At 36.6% G+C, this 16,322-nt stretch overlaps 3 protein-coding genes across 3 annotated transcripts; 1 reads left to right on the top strand and 2 right to left on the bottom strand.

The window, feature by feature from the left end:
• Positions 1–1,064: 1,064 nt before the first annotated feature.
• Positions 1,065–5,968, top strand: LOC148913283 (uncharacterized). Its single transcript, XM_089028061.1, has 6 exons — positions 1,065–1,664; positions 2,904–2,998; positions 3,290–3,358; positions 3,849–3,905; positions 4,498–4,588; positions 5,120–5,968. The coding sequence occupies exons 2-6, from the start codon at positions 2,933–2,935 to the stop codon at positions 5,215–5,217; spliced, it is 381 nt and encodes a 126-aa protein (XP_088884187.1). The 5' UTR covers positions 1,065–1,664; positions 2,904–2,932; the 3' UTR covers positions 5,218–5,968.
• A 365-nt stretch (positions 5,969–6,333) lies between these two features.
• Positions 6,334–8,717, bottom strand: LOC148913282 (uncharacterized). The gene is made up of 3 exons (XM_089028121.1): positions 8,583–8,717; positions 7,336–7,475; positions 6,334–7,166 (listed from the first exon to the last, which is right to left on the bottom strand). Exons 1-3 carry the CDS (start codon positions 8,649–8,651, stop codon positions 7,145–7,147), a joined length of 231 nt encoding a protein of 76 aa, XP_088884247.1. The 5' UTR covers positions 8,652–8,717; the 3' UTR covers positions 6,334–7,144.
• Positions 8,718–10,081: 1,364 nt separating this feature from the next.
• LOC148913281 (uncharacterized) lies at positions 10,082–16,124 on the bottom strand. Its single transcript, XM_089028016.1, has 8 exons — positions 15,992–16,124; positions 15,765–15,880; positions 14,821–14,884; positions 14,673–14,740; positions 14,397–14,502; positions 14,150–14,268; positions 12,966–13,102; positions 10,082–11,379 (listed from the first exon to the last, which is right to left on the bottom strand). The coding sequence occupies exons 1-8, from the start codon at positions 16,047–16,049 to the stop codon at positions 11,271–11,273; spliced, it is 777 nt and encodes a 258-aa protein (XP_088884142.1). The 5' UTR covers positions 16,050–16,124; the 3' UTR covers positions 10,082–11,270.
• Positions 16,125–16,322: the final 198 nt, after the last annotated feature.

Here is a 16,322-nt window from a genome sequence, read left to right as displayed (position 1 = left end):
AACAGCGATTCTCTCCACGCTGATTCCATATTCGAAGTGAGAGTTACATAGCTCGACTTTGATCAGCTAGCCCAAGGGTTGTTTAAGGTTTAAAACTGATAGCAAGTTAGCAGAGCCCTGACTTGATAAAATTTGAAGGTTTGAAATGAAAACCAAATATTTAATCTTTCACCAGAAAACATTTCTGCCTCAAAATCCGATCCCATTATGACGTCATTAATTAATAGTTAAGTCTTAATAATGACGTCAACAAGTTTATTTCATAATTATGACGTCATGTGAAGAATTCCTACGTCGTCATCGAAATCAGAAGGTTCAGGAGATTCGCTTGACTAAAAACTGCAGGGCATTTGAATGCGGATCCCGACAGTCTCTCACGCTGAGAAATTTGAGAAAAAGTGCCACGAAGAGAGTCGTTCGTATTCTGTGCCGAGGAAACAAATTCGTTTGAAATCTTTTAAGCTTAGGAGAATCGCTTGAAGTTTCTCTACAAAGATAGATCACGCTGATTCGATTAGAATTTGATTTACAAATGATATGCCGGACTATGTTTTTTTTACAGACGTCGAGTGACATTACATGCTCAAACGACCCTTGACAGAAACGAGTGGGCATTGGGCACTCATTTGTCGCACGGGGACTGGGCAATGCTTTTGGGTAGACAGTACTCACTGTAACATATAAATAGAAAACATGGCAATAAGGGGGGGGGGGAATACCGAGAAACTGAACCAAGTGGAGTAAAGGTTCATGTCAGGGAAATATTCCAGCATTTCAAATAAGGAAAGCATGCACAGTACAAGTTTTTGGATCCTGCGCTGATATCATAGAAATCAAACATAAGCCACGAGATATCAAGTATTTTTTTCTAAAAAATATTACAAATGTTATTTATGGGTTACGATGAAATGAACAATTTGAAAACAAACAAACAATAAAAATACGGGGAAGAAAAACACACAGACACAAGAAAAGAAAAAGAAAAAGAAAAAGAAAAAAGAAAAAAAAGAAGAAAAAAAAAAGAAAAAAAAAACGAAAAGGGAGGATTTAAATCTTACCAATAGAAATAATTAAAAAAAGGCGTCGTATGGACTTCGGACCTGACGGCGATTAAATCCTTCTGCCCTTGGGTGCACGAATTACGCAAGAAAATGTTCTAGCCGAAGCATCAGGGGAGAGACCAGCCGGCCCCCAGACCATATCGGCTAATCCCTTGCATCTCTGCCACGCACGGAATCGTTGAAAATATAATGTTAAAAAGTCTAGTCTATTCGGTTAATTGTTTTCGCGGCTATTGTTATGCTAATGTCTTGGAAGCGTGGCTCAATGGGAAAAACTAGCTTTGACTTCCAAGTTAAAATGTCAAGCCCGATTGAGGGAGGTTAGTACCTGGATGGGTGACCTGAAAACTATACTAAGTACTCAAGTTTTTATTTCTATTTTTTGTATTTCTTTTTACTCTTAGATACTCGACTAGAAAGAGAACTTTGAGTTTTTTGCGTTCAATTTGCCCTAGGGTAACCGATTAATGTCGGTGTACTGAAAACGCTAATTATATTTGTCTTTCTTTTTCAGAATCGATGTCAACCATCCTTTACTGTACGGATGGAGGGAAGGCAAAGGAGATTCAGCTGAAGGACGACGCGGTTCAAAATCGGCTCTAGGTACTGAAATTTTTCTTTGAAACTAATTTTTTATCGATACCCTGAAACGACCTCTAGGATGATCTAAGCCAGGGGACAGCTACTTCACGGATTGAATTCTCAATCTCAAACTTCTTGGCAGACCAAAGTCAGGGCATGGCTAACTCACAGATCAAACCCTGAAATAACCTCCGGGCTGATCTATGTCAGGGTATGGCTAACTCACAGATTGAACCCTGAAACAATCTCTGGGCTGATTAAAGTCAGGGCATGGCTAACTCACAGATAGAACCCTGCAACCAATTCTGGGCTGATCTAAGTCAGGGCATGGCTAACTCACAGATCAAACCCTGAAACAACCTCTGGGCTGATCTAAGTCAGGGCACGGCTAACTCACAGATATAACCCTGAAACAATCTCTGGGCTGATCTAGTCAGGGCATGGCTAACTCACAGATCAAACCCTGAAACAACCTCTGGGCTGATCTAAGTCAGGGCACGGCTAACTCACAGATAGAACCCTGAAACAACCTCTGAACTGATCTAGTCAGGGCATGGCTAACTCACAGATCAAACCCTGAAACAACCTCTGGGCTGATCTAAGTCAGGGCACGGCTAACTCACAGATAGAACCCTGAAACAATCTCTGGGCTGATTAAAGTCAGGGCATGGCTAACTCACAGATAGAACCCTGAAATAACCTCTGGACTGATCTAACTCAGGGCATGGCTAACTCACAGATACAACCCTGAAATAACCTCTGGGCTGATCTAAGTCAGGGCATGACTAATTCACAGATTGAACCCTGAAACAACCTCTGGGCTGATCTAAGTCAGGGCACAGCTAACTCACAGATCAAACCCTGAAATAACCTCTGGGCTGATCTAAGTCAGGGCATGGCTAACTCACAGATTGAACCCTGAAACAACCTCTGGGCTGATCTAAGTCAGGGCATGGCTAACTCACAGATCAAACCCTGAAACAATCTCTGGGTTGGTCAAACTCAAGGCCCGGTAAATGCAAACGTTAAATTGGAGTTTAGCATTTTGAGTTTGGCAGAGGGAGGAAAACTCAAGAATAGAACCCGGGTAGAAAATCCCTGAAATCAAGGGAGGGACCCAGCAAACTTTACACACAAGATTTCGAGTTCAGAAATGGCACCCGAGACCCAAGAGGTGAGGGCGAGTGCTTTACTTCTACGCCATCCTTGATCCCCTCTTTGATTGTTTAATAATAAATGGTTTGAAATGTTGTTTTTCAGTCAGTGGAGTTCATCCACAGCTCGTTGACATGAAGCAATGCAAACCTTTAACAAAAGAAACGCTTGAACACTTTCCTGAATGGTCAGAAAACCAAGTAAGTCAACAATTCACGAGGGACTTCCTTTTCCTGTACCATCAGTTATTCACTCCTCTTCCTTTCGAAGAAGAGAAATAGCGAGGGACATTTATCATTTCTGTGCGCAGAATACGAATGTATACAAATTTTTAAGAAGACTTTTTGTTTTTTTCCATCATGGAACTTACTCTCGCGGTAGCCTCGCATTCAGGCGTTTCAGGACAAGGTTGAGCGAATTTAAACAAAGATTTTTGTCCCATATGGCACCTTAAAGTCACAATCTCACAGCTATATCGCATTATCTTTTAGATTGAAGAAATGTTTGCACAGTTTAAATCATTTGATGCGAACGGAGATTTTCATCTAGACACACAAGAGGTGAGTATTGGACAGCTATCACAAGGATATATCATAACCAGGTCACTCATACATGCATACCAATAGAACCAAGCGAAGATGGTTGATGGTTATTTGAAAAATATTATTTTTTCCCCTGTGCAAGATGAAATCCTATTAATCGATCGAGTGCGCAACGTGTGTTTTCTTTTCGCGCGCGTTGATATATTTAGTGACGTAATATAGGATCGATGACGTCACTAAATGTTTTCTTTACGTGACGTCATCATGATAATGGCTAATTTAATTTGCGATGTTGACAATTACTTTCGATTGCAATTCTAGTTTGTGACAAAATAATATGGTTTTAAGCTATTTTAAGTCGTTTAATTTGACATTTTTCTCATTACCTCTAACGTTGTTATTCAAACAATGCGCAACTTCGAGTTACTAGAAAGGTTAGCTTGACAATTGTAATTTTGTGTGATTCTTACTCAGGCCAAACCATGGCCAAACTCTTTTTTCTCATCAGCTGCTTCGAGCAATTCCAGACACGTTAGGAAGAATGGCGACCACTGAAGAAATTAAGGTAATAATAAGCGATTCTTTTTATGATGAGTGTATTTTTATACGAATATCCAATTTGCGCCTCTTTCACTCCTACACATTAATACTACATTCAATATTCTATGCGTATAACTCTTAATAGCCCACTTCCGAGATAGGCTTCGCTTGTCACGCACAAAGGTATCAGTATGAGGCTACGTGCTAAATTGAATTAATTCTTACCGCCTGTCACGAATGACTGAGCATTTAGCACGTAGCCTCATACTGAAACCTTTGTGCGTGACAAGCGAAGCATATCTCGGAAGTGGGCTATTCACATGTCGATTGTTATGAAGGGAGGAAAACTGGTGAAACTGGAGAAAAACGGCATTCAAGCAAGGGAGAGAACAAACAAACTCGACTTACATATGCGGTTCAGTTAAGAATCAAACCCGCAACTCCAGACATCAACTACACAGGCAAAAAAGCGCATATCAAATATTTACCATCAAAAGCTCTATGCATTAAGGTTAACAAGTGCGGAGGTCTTTTACAGGGGATTAAGTAACAGAGGGAGAAAACAAACAAACTTAATCGACGTTTCATTTTGTTGTTGTTTTTTATGCTAACCATAGGAAGCCATGATGGAGGTTGACATAGATTCCTCGGGGACGGTGGATTTCTACGAGTTTCTTTGTGTTGCCAGGTTAATCAGTCAAGGAAAAGGTAGGATCGTGATCTATTCTAACTCACGACCAATGGTAAAGAAGGGTCTAGACTCTGTCTTATTTAGTGATAGGGATAAGTAACACCAAGCCAGATATGAGGCATGTCATGTGACAATACGAGTTACATAATCTTCAATTGGATTGATTAACTCTGTGTGTAGGACCCTAGGTTAGTCTGTGCATTGAGGCACTGTTAGGCTACAGAAAGAACTGTGGGGGATGAAGGAAAGAGAAAAACTTCCCATAAAAAGGTTTCACTGAATGTGATCTCTAGTGGTGTAGCAAGGACTCGGCCATGCATGGGGAGTAATGCATCATTTTCCTACATGCGTGCCTGTTTCATCTTTAGACTTTCTCGCCATATCTATAGGTTTTGGAAAACGTTTTTGTGAGGGAAGGGGTTCTATTTTGCATCTTCTTTACCTTCAGTGTACCAGTCCCTTGACCCACAACCCACAGGAACCCCATGTTGACTGCCTTTAATAAACTCCAGCAGAAATAGACTCTTAAATGTCCTTCATCCTTGCAGGGGAAGCAAAGCTTTTCAAGAAAAAGACATTAAAAGCACTACAAAAACCTACCACGGCTAATGGTAAAGAAGGGTCTAGACTCTGCCTTATTCAGTGATAAGGATAAGTAACGCCAAGCCAGATATGCAGCATGTCATGTGACAATAAGAGTTACATAATCTTATAAGCTGTCTGTTAAAAATATTTATTTATTTATTTTGTAGTTTGTAAGAAACTACATAATTGCAAAAATGAATTAACCAAAAATCTGCTAAGATGTAGGCAAAGAAAACGAAGAGTGCAGAGGAAAAGAAAATGGGTAAAGGGAACAAAATATGACAAGATATAAGGAAAAGAAATAGGATGAGATAGGATTTAGAGTATAAACACTAAAGTCCTGCAATACTTTGTACTATAATTTAGCACTAGTACTAATAAGACATAATTTAACTAGTATTAATTAAGCAGAATTGAACATTATTTAGTACTATTTAGATTGCACACTTTTATTGTTTGTAGAGTGCAAACAATTAATCCGCGAAACACTAATTACTAAATAGTACAAAATAGTGCTAGTTAAACAATAGAAAACAATGGATTTTGCATGAAATTGTGCTATTTAGTATTGTTTGCACTCTACTATGGTTAAATTAGTATATTAAAGGTTAAATTAGTATATTAAAGTAAGTTAAAAGACAAGGTAAAAGGAAGGGAAATGGGATGGGATATCTTTATTTAGTGCTAATGAATTAATCATCTTCAAATCTCATCTTTACTTGAAATCGTCATAAAAAGTAAATATTGTTCAAACATTGTATTTAAAATAAATACAATAATTTTTTCATTAAAATAAAAGCATAAATAAATAAGATGTATATTTAAACCGATTTTAATTCAATTCTTATTTTTTAGTGATTCAGCATCCATTTCTAAAGGGCAAGGGTTTGTAATAATATTATTAAGGAACACCCTGCCCTAATGGATAACAATATGTTTATTATATAAATATTATTTTGCACCCCTACCCCCTGGGTCAGATTTGGCATACACATGGCTGTGCACCCCCTCCCCTAAGAGTTTGATTTTACATCAATAAGACTGTGGTACCAGGCAAAGTAGTACAAATCACTTTAGATCAAGTGTTATACTGGAAAACATGCAGAAGATGATTGAAATAAGGTAAGTAGTTAAAAAAAAAGAGTAAATATCAACCTAAATTTTATATCTTAGTAAATTGAAGTCACTATTTTTATTAAATCAATAAATATATTATCATTTCACATTATAAGTTGATACAAGCAGTTCAATGGCAGATCAGACTGTTTTCTTTTTAGTCTTTGATTCTCTTGAAGAAATTTTAGTTCTAAAATTCCTTGTATCCTAAAGCTTGAAGTTCACATAGTTCACAAGTTCTTCCAAGTCACTAGTCTTTTACTGAGCTCAACTCATACCACAGGTAGCCTAACATATATTTTGCACTGATTTTTAAATTTTATGATTTATCTTGAACAGGGCTTTCATAATAAGCTGGTGGCTGTCGGAGCTCCAGCAGTTGCTTCAAAGTTAACTGCAGACTACTTTTTCTTTTGTATAAAAAAATTATCATTAATCTATCTGATCACAGCCAGCTAATTCAGACTTAAGATTACTCCAAAACATTCTGAAGGCCCTGTTGAAATCTTAAAATAAATACTGCATTTTCAATTCATTCCAGCAATACAGTAGCTTAGAACTTTGTGACTGAAGTGGAAGTGTTTTCTGTTATCAAAATTAAATTTAAAATATAGAAATCACAGGATTTTCTTTGCAATATATTGTTTTAAATTGTACAATCATTTTAGGATAAATAATATAAAATTCACTTACACCCAAAAAAAATCCCACACAAATGAGAACTAATTTTCCCTTAATTGTGACATAATGGTTAGGAACTGTTTTTTTCATGTCCATACTATTCTTCACCATTATTATTTTACACTATTAGTTTTGAATATAAAGTTTCACTGGTAACAATGTTTAGGTCTTGCAGTGTTGAGGTCCTAATGTCATGTAGTTTTCTTTTTCTGTCTGAAAAATAAATGGTTTTTAAAAGATTAGTAAGAAGGGCACTGGAACCATGAGAAAGTAAATGGAAACAAAATATTTGATTGACAGTAGTATACTGCCTGATTTTCGTACCACAACCATGTCTTGATTAACATGTAGCAATGAAAACAGTGGTAACACAAGTTCTTACCTGAATAGTGCAATTATTTTATTTGGAAACCTAAAAATATTTTTTACAATTTCTTGTCGTCTTCTCATAACTTGTCTATCAGCACAGACACGTCTGTTAAATTCTACTAGTCGTCTGTACAACCTTGGGAAACCATAATACTAGAAGAAAAACAAACATTTAAATGAAGGTCAGGGATTATTTTTAATGAAATAGAAGATATGATAGTTTTGTGTGCGGTTATAAAGCACGCAGAGATGAAAGAACTGTTACTAAGACAAAGGCATTTTACGACTGTGATGCCACAGGTATCCCAGTAAAAAGCATAACATATAGCATGTTCTCAACACTTTTCAAGTGCTCTGCCAATCCTCAAGTGCTTTATAACTGCATACACACAGCAAGCAAGTTCTTGATTTCTTTTATAAAATACAAATTAGACTAATCATTTCTTCAGGTACTAATCATTTAAAGTGATTTTATTTGGCCCGTGAAAAAAAGTTGCATAATTAGGTAGTAACAGTCAAAGTAAAACAAAAGAAAACAATAGAATTATTGTCTACTACTACTATGTATTACGTTGTCTATTCTTTCACGGGCAAGGTACACTCACTCTTACAAAAAGTGTGTGTGTGTACATGTGTGTTCTCCTGCAGCATGCACCTCATTAAAACAGAACACACAATTCAAAACAGTTATTTCATATGTTAAGTGTATGCCACATCGAGTATGCCTCAGTTATTTCATAATTGCTAATTAATGATTATCAACGTTAAAGTCGAATATACGTGCTGTGTGTAGAGATCAGCATATGTAGAAAGGATTGTGCAGGGAATATCAGCAGTTGGTCTCACGTTCGTATTTACAAACAACATGCTAAAAGAAATAAGGCGGAATTTATTACCCCGGAAACATTATACGATATAGATTGGCGTTAAATTTGTGAATAACACGCTCGTAATGCATACATGCAGAATATATTTAGCTCAATCACAAGCCACAATCAAATACGAAAATACTTGAACTCAACCATTTAACAAGCACAATTTTGCACATACATAAGTCAGATTAAATGTAGAATAAAGTAGTGTGATCAATAGACAACTGGACACGAAGAGATCGAGAAATAATATAAGATCTTACGTAAAAAAGTACAAGTTATTCTCGAAAACACGTGTGACACAAGCTACATCTCTTGCGTCATCTTGGAGTATTTTCGCGATTTTCACCGCAATCACATCAATAAATCAATACGAATTAAAACTTACTCTTCCTACAGCATAAACTGTGGCTTTCTTTCCTAACGAAATAGCGATTATTGCCATAATTTTTTCCATTTTGTAGCTGAATCACTCATTTTTTACACAAACTTCGTTCAGTTCGGCCGCCATATTGGATTAGTGTCCAGACCTCCTCGGAATGAAATTTGCTAGGAATCTAAGTATATTTTCGACCAATGCGCATCGAGGGAAAAAATTCCCGCGTTTTTCTTTCAACTTACAGTTCATCTAGAAAAGAGGATTTTTCTACTATCTTAAGGGAATTTTACATGATTTTTACAAGTCTACAGTTAGGCAAATTTTATAGATGTTATTGAAATTTAATCAACTCAATGTGTTAGGAACAAGTTGGAAGTAATGCTAGCATTTAGTTACTGGCTATAAATCATTAATAGTTAACAATATTGATAATAAGTAATATTGAATAGTAATAATATTTAATAATTTAATTTATTAACAATTTGATTTAATGAAAATATTTAACAGTATAGAAATGAAAAGCTGTGATATAGATACACCATTGATGAACGAACAAAGAAAGATGAATGCAATAACGGATGATAAAAAAGGCAGAAAAAAACTGATCAAGTAATATGGCTAGTGGACTGGCGTAATGGAGATAGAAAGAAAAGAGATTCAGCTAGAAGATTTGAGTGAATTAAATGAAAGATGGAGGTTGAGGTAAACGTACATAGGGCAAGTCATTATAAGAGGAGTGAAAAAGATGAAAGATTAACAAGGTACGATGAAAATTGAAGTAAAAGGTGTAGAGGTAGAGTGTCAAAGGTCAAGTAAAGTGGGTGAAGGGTAAATACGATGAAAGTATAAGGTGTAGAGGTGGAGGAGTGTCCAAGATCATGTAAGGTGGGTGAAGGGTGAGTACGATAAAGATAGAGGTATAAGGTGTAGAGGTGGAGGAGTAGTGTAAAATGTCAAGCAAGGTAGGCGAAGGGTGATTACGATGAAAGATGAAAATAGAAGCATAAGGTGTAGGTGTGGAGGAGTAGAGTCAAAGATCAAGTAAGGTGGGTGAAGGGTGAGTACGATGAAAGTATAAGTATAAGGTGTAGAGGTGGAGGAGTGTCAAAGGTCAAGGTGGGTGAAGGGTGAGTACGATGAAAGTATAAGTATAAGGTGTAGAGGTGGAGGAGTGTCAAAGGTCAAGTAAGGTAGGTGAAGGTTGAGTACGATGAAAGTATAAGGTGTAGAGGTGGAGTAGTGTCAAAGGTCAAGTAAGGTGGGTGAAGGGTGAATACGATGAAAATAGAAGTATAAGGTGTAGAGGTGGAGTAGTGTCAAAGGTCAAGTAAGTTAGGTGAAGGGTGAGTACGATGAAAGATGAAAATAGAAGTATAAGGTGTAGATGTGGAGTAGTGTCAAAGGTCAAGTAAGGTAGGTGAAGGGTGATTACGATGAAAATAGGCAGACGAAGATTGTAGGAATAAAGATTTTAGCAAGTTACTACCTATAAAGCAATGACAAACATATTTTTGATTATTAATCGGTGCTAATCTTTATTTTACTTTTATGAGTTAATTTTGTTACAATTTTTTCACAACTGCTATGCAGGAACTAGCTTAAATATCCTATAAAGGCAAAAATTAAATTAGAAGCTAAATAAATAATAAAATAGTACTACTTTATACTAGGTGTATTTTATGATCAATAGATGGATGTATGATGAATGTTCTTGCATAGTCTGTGCTGAAAATTGACAAAATAGAATATGTGTTGATTTATAATCGGTATTAAGAGAGACCACATAGCTCTATGTTATTATATTTTCCAATCTAAGCCTCTCTCCACTTTAGGGTCCTCCACGATCCTGTATTAGTATCAACAGTTATCAGTACTGAATCACAAGTTTGCTGTGTATATTTTAAAAATCAAAAAATATTGATCAACTCAATAAATAGCTATTGTCTCTCTTCATGTAAGTAAAAGTCAAAAACATACACTTTTAGATTTTTTCCCTTGTTTAAAAATGGCACTGAGAACTCAAGGAACCAAACTATTTTACCCCTGTTAGGTTTGTACTTTCGTATGGCTATTGTCTGGAGATCTAGAGCCTGTGAGAAGGGGTATAACAACTGCCTACTGCCTGTTGTTCCATGAGTAACAACAACCAAGATAAAAAGATTGTCCAGAAGATAATATGTTCAATTATACAGGCTCAACGAATGATACATAATACTATATGCTTTGAATTTAGCACCCTGTGTTGCCAAATTGCATGTAAAGTATACTATAACACAGCATTTTAAAAGCGAATGTGAGCATGGCGACGTGAGGGTGTTATTATTTTTATAGGTGCACTGGGTGTTGCTGTTCTCCAAGAAGCTGGGAGTCTGTGTAAGTAAATTTGTGATGTTTCTGTGAACATTTCCTGGTATATTCACTGAGGTCTATGTGTTAATAAATGTGCATTCATAGCAAGATGATTTGACAGCTAGTATCCTAAATCCTTTAGTCATGCAAAACTGGCTAAAATGTCTAGAAATATATAGCCTGCTTGCTAAGGTCCCTCAATCTTTGCTTCTCTCTCCTTCTCTTAAAGTAAAATGATAAAAAAGAGGGGGAACGTTTCTTTCCTCCACTCTGGGGAGTGAGAGAGGAAGAGAAAGACAGATAGGGAGGAACCTTGGTTAGCAGGTTAATGAATAAAGGACTTTTTTTCTACTGGCGTTGTTGCTCAACGTACACCATGGCAGACATCATTGGCTGTAAGAAACTTGGAGGCAGTGATGTTATTTTATCCAGAACAGTTGATGTTACATAATTCATCCTACAAGGGAAGAAAAATCATAGTATCAGTTTTTTATACTACTAGACACCAGCTAGTATATAGTTGTTAGGTTGCATTGGTTGTTTTGGTTGCTGACGAGGGCCCATGTGTTCCAGGCAGGAGACACTGCTGATCCTCCAAACTGTGTGGTATCAATCAGACTGCAGATCATGTGGGGTTATGATAGTATTACACAATCAACATCACCACATGGGTAAAATGCAAGATCAGTGGTATATTGACTGATGACCCTGGTCAGTCATCAGCCCACTGTTATAAGGCCGGCATACACAAGGGAGCTTGCTCCTGCAACACGCTCCCCCAACACGCTCCTGGGTAATCCTAGGTCATTTTGCTAGACCAGTACACAAGAGGGAGCTAAACGCTAAAACAACCCAATTGAAGCATGGGAACTAGTTATAAATCCAACAAATAAGCCAATTTGATTGGCCAACTGGAGACAGGTTGTTGCGTGGCAATAAAATTTTCAGTACACATGAGGGAGCTTGCTCCTGAAACACGATTCTGCAACAGATTTGCTCCTCAAGCTTGCTCCATCATATTTAAACATTTAATATAAGGGAGCAAAACCAGGGAGCGTAAGTTTTGTTGTGCATCATTTTTTTCCCATTTGAACTGAAATCGCTGGTACAGACAAGGGAGTTTTGCTCCGGGAGCGTGTTGCGGGAGCAAGCTCCCTTGTGTGTGCCGGGCCTTTACTCTATTGACAGTCAACTTACTGTAACCTGCCAGTTTTGTGGCTGACAGTTTCTAATGAAAAGCTACAATCTGATAGCCATCAGTGCTGACCCAGCTTATTAACCACAGCATGACAAACAATCATTTTTTGAATCACAATGCTTGAATGTGGCTTTGTCATATGATGGTTTAATTTAATGATTTATGATTTATATAGCACCCTTTCTATATGAATATAATCAAAGGCGCTTTAAAAATCACTTTTATTTAAGTGTCTAGTGGTTCTAGCGCTTTCTCACTAATTGGGGACACTTTTCGCTCACACGCACTACCACTGCATTTAATAGTCTATGCACACAACGCTCAACTCACATGTTGATTTTTTATGGAGGGAGGAAACTGGAGAACCCGGAGAAAACCCTTGTAGCATAGGAGAGAACAACACATCAAACGAACTCAATTTACATGTGGCGACCGCAGGGCTCGAACCAGCGAGCCAACCTGTTGGACTCACAGCAGTGAAAGACGACGTGTTAGCTGCGAACCCCACCCATGCTACTGCTATTGAGTTGTGAATGACAGATTGCTTTTATGCAATTTACAAGCATGAGATATGGTTAGCCATTTAAAGTGGTCATCCAAGTCACTTGAAAGTCTAACTATTTGCAGATGTAATTACAAAGGCAGCACGTTCTCCTCAGTTATTTTAAGACCCTGAGTGTTGGTCCAGCCGGGACTCGAACCACGACCTCCCTCAATGAAAGTCCGATGCTCAACCAAATGAGCCAACCGGTTTGCGGTTATTATTATATTAGTGGCAAAGCATGTATGTAGCATACTCTAGTTATCCAAAATGTGACTTCTTTAAAAACTAGGAAGCTACTCACCATTCTTTCTGTTCCTGAGGTAGTCTCGGAACAGCATCTTTATCAGTCACATGCAAACTTAACTTCAAGGCTTTAAAATTCCCTTCAACATTCTTTTTAAAGTCAGCCATGCTGGTCCCTGCTTGGTTTAGAGCTTGCTGTAAGAGAAAGAAAGATAGTAAATAGATAGTCAGAAGAACAAATGAGAATGTGATGTCAATGTCAATGTAATTTTCTTTGGTTTTGTTCAGTCAAGTGTTCACTCATCACAATACATAATGAACAAAGCCTGAAGACACAACATATAATTCTCTCTTGACATATAAAATAGATTATTTATTCAGAATGATACCACACATTAAAAAAAGTGCCCAAGATTTGCAAAAAGGTAAACGTTCTCGGGTAAAAAAGAGAACTGATGTAACAGCAATGAAAATTAATAATGTAATATTTGTATTAAAATTATAAAAGGCAGGATCAGTTCCTCAGATGCCCTCAGATGATCAATTATTGTTGCCTATTTGTCAGCATTTGCTACAACCTTGTTTTAGCAATTTCATGTAGTTTGATAGCTATTATAGTCAGCCATTTTGTCTTTCAATTGATAAAACTAATTCATCGTCAACACTTTCCCATGATCAAATAATGCATATCTTAACCATCACTAATTCAAATATTACACCTTATTATCCAACTATTCAAGTTAGAGTACAAATAACGCAGAAGAAAGCCTGGAGCTAGTATAAACATCCTGCGATATTTGTACTCTAGGTTATTTTGTACAGTAAAAAACTGGTTTTGACAAAATACAGTAAACTCAAAGAATATCCAGCCATATTCCACCCTAAAATGTCAAATAAGATCTATTTCCTCCCATATGCAGGCAAATATACTTGTAGCGGCATGGTTGAAGAAATATAGGATACCCTGCGAATGATATGCAGTTGTTGAATATCTTTGTAGAACAACACATAGGACAATAGAAGTCATTATCATTAAATATGTGCATATGATTTGCTGGGTATTCTGTAGTTACACCTCATGGTTGATGGAGGTTTATGGTTTTAGTGTATTCACTTACGTAAAGAGCAACATGTATGACAATAGAAGTCATTATCATTAAATGTGTGCATATGATTTGCTGGGTATTCTGTAGTTATACCACATGGTTGATGGAGGTTTATGGTTTGAGTGTAATCACTTACGTAAAGAAGTGCTGTCTGATGTGCCACATATTTGTGGTTTGTCAAGTTAAAAACATCACTGTTGAGTTGTTGACAAAGAGTCACCATTTGGTTCAGCATTGCAAACTGCTGGAAATATCCTGAAATCAAAAGAAATATATATGCAAACAATATTAATGGCTCTATTATAACTTTCATTCATAAAATTAATGTATAAAATTTCAAAGGTTTTTTTGAAGAAGACATAAAGATAACTATGATGTATTACCATCCATGGCTGATTTTTGAGCAAAGAACTGTGGTCTTTCAGGACTAGATAGATAGGAAGCAACTTTTGGAAACAATACAGTGAGACCAGTCTGACGCATGTACTCCTGTGAAAAATGAATAAATTATAAATTTAATATTTGTCATTAGTCACCTTAAGTTGCAGGATGGAATGACAACGACGACAATAGCCATGCCATGACTTGAGTTTGATAAGTCTCAAGTGATTCTTTTACCCTGGTATCAATGAGTAAAATGTGAAGGTATATTTACATACCAAAAGGAATGGCTGTGGTTCAGGCAAGAAAAGTAGCATCTTCTTCATCTTTTCAATGAGAACTTGAGCTGAAGGATAAAGAAAGTAACACATATTGTTAATGTAAATCAGAAATTGTCCCTTCAAGATTTAGTCTTTGATCTCTCACCTTTTGGTTCAAACTTATTTTGATATTCTACTTTGTGAGCAACATCAAGTTTCCCTGATGATGTCTGAAACAAAGAAGAAAATTAATTTTTTAATGATCTGACACTTCCTACTATTAAACCATGACTAAAACAAATTAAAGTTTTGGAGTATTATTTTGTTTGGAAAAGACATGGTTGAAAGTGCTTGCTTCCCTTGCAAGAATGGGCCTTTGTCATGTCACAGCCACATTTGAAGCCATATTATGGAGGGTACTCCTACATGTCCTCCATCTAAATTGCACAAATGTCACAATTTGGGAACGTTCTTGTGACCCTTGTCAGACTTCAATCAAGCGATTACATCTGAAAGAAATAAAGACTGGCAAACTTCAAAGGACTATGTCTTTGTTTGGCATAACTTTATCACGTGACATTGACCGTGCACAGGGTCAAAACAAAACGGAACTTAAACAGACTTGTACCCAGTCGCTTCTCATGCTGTGGTTGATGGGAAGGATTTAGTGAGTTAGCGGTGCATCAAGGGAAGGAAGGAAGAGTTGCTATTATGCAACCTGGTGCAGAACATTCATTAAACAAAAGACACAAATGGTCTCTTGTGTGGGTGTTTTTGTGTAATGAATGTTCTGGTTGAGGGATAGCAACTCTTAGTCACTAAATAGTACTATTCGTCAGTATCAACTTTATTTTTATTTCATGGTTTTACTGCATGCGCTCTAGTGTAGAGTTTTAATTTTAAAACTAGTTCTAAACTAAACTAAACTATTTTATCTTCTGAGTATAAACAGTAAATTTATGCTGAATTTTCAATCAGCTAACCAGTAAGACAACTTTAATCATCAAATAGTCCGTAATTTTGAAGTATAAACTGATGCCATATAAATTATAAATATTTTAAAATGCAGAATTAAGTATAAAATCAACATTAAAAAATTCAAATATTTACCGTATATTCCTTCTTGCAAAGAACTTCTAACTGGGAACACAAAGTCAAGAGCTCCAAAGCCACATCGTCAGCCGAGAACTGGACTTTCCAAAGCGGTTCATGAAGCCTTACTTCCACTTATTAATAAAGAAAGAAAGTTTTTCGATGAAAGTCTGAAAACTCAGCTAGATAAACAGTGGAAAAATACCTTTTAAAATTATAGTTACTTCCATACGATTTTGACCTACCTTTGAAAGAAGGATCATAAGCTAGTGGTTGAGCAAGTGGATAGGATAGAGTAGACATTTTAGCATTAATTACACAATTAAAATTGGGAAAAATCTCTTTCTACATCTCCCTATTTAGGAAACAAAATGGCTGCCATGGGTAACTCCGCTGAACGTAGATAATGTGGTCGCAGAAACACTTTAATTCAGGCTCAAAAATTGAACGCTTGATTAATTTTGACAATATTTTTATGTTTCAAAATTCGATAGTATGAATTTATCCAAATTACTGCAGTTATTAAAGCTGAGAATGAAAAATAGCTGAAAATGAATGTATGAACTCTTTTTGGCC

Source organism: Actinia tenebrosa, unplaced genomic scaffold (genome assembly GCF_029948245.1).
Source record: "Actinia tenebrosa isolate PJP-AT-01 unplaced genomic scaffold, QUT_ActTen_1.0 PGA_scaffold0__85_contigs__length_37466705, whole genome shotgun sequence".
NCBI lineage: Eukaryota > Metazoa > Cnidaria > Anthozoa > Actiniaria > Actiniidae > Actinia > Actinia tenebrosa.
This window is presented reverse-complemented; position numbering and strand designations above follow the sequence as displayed.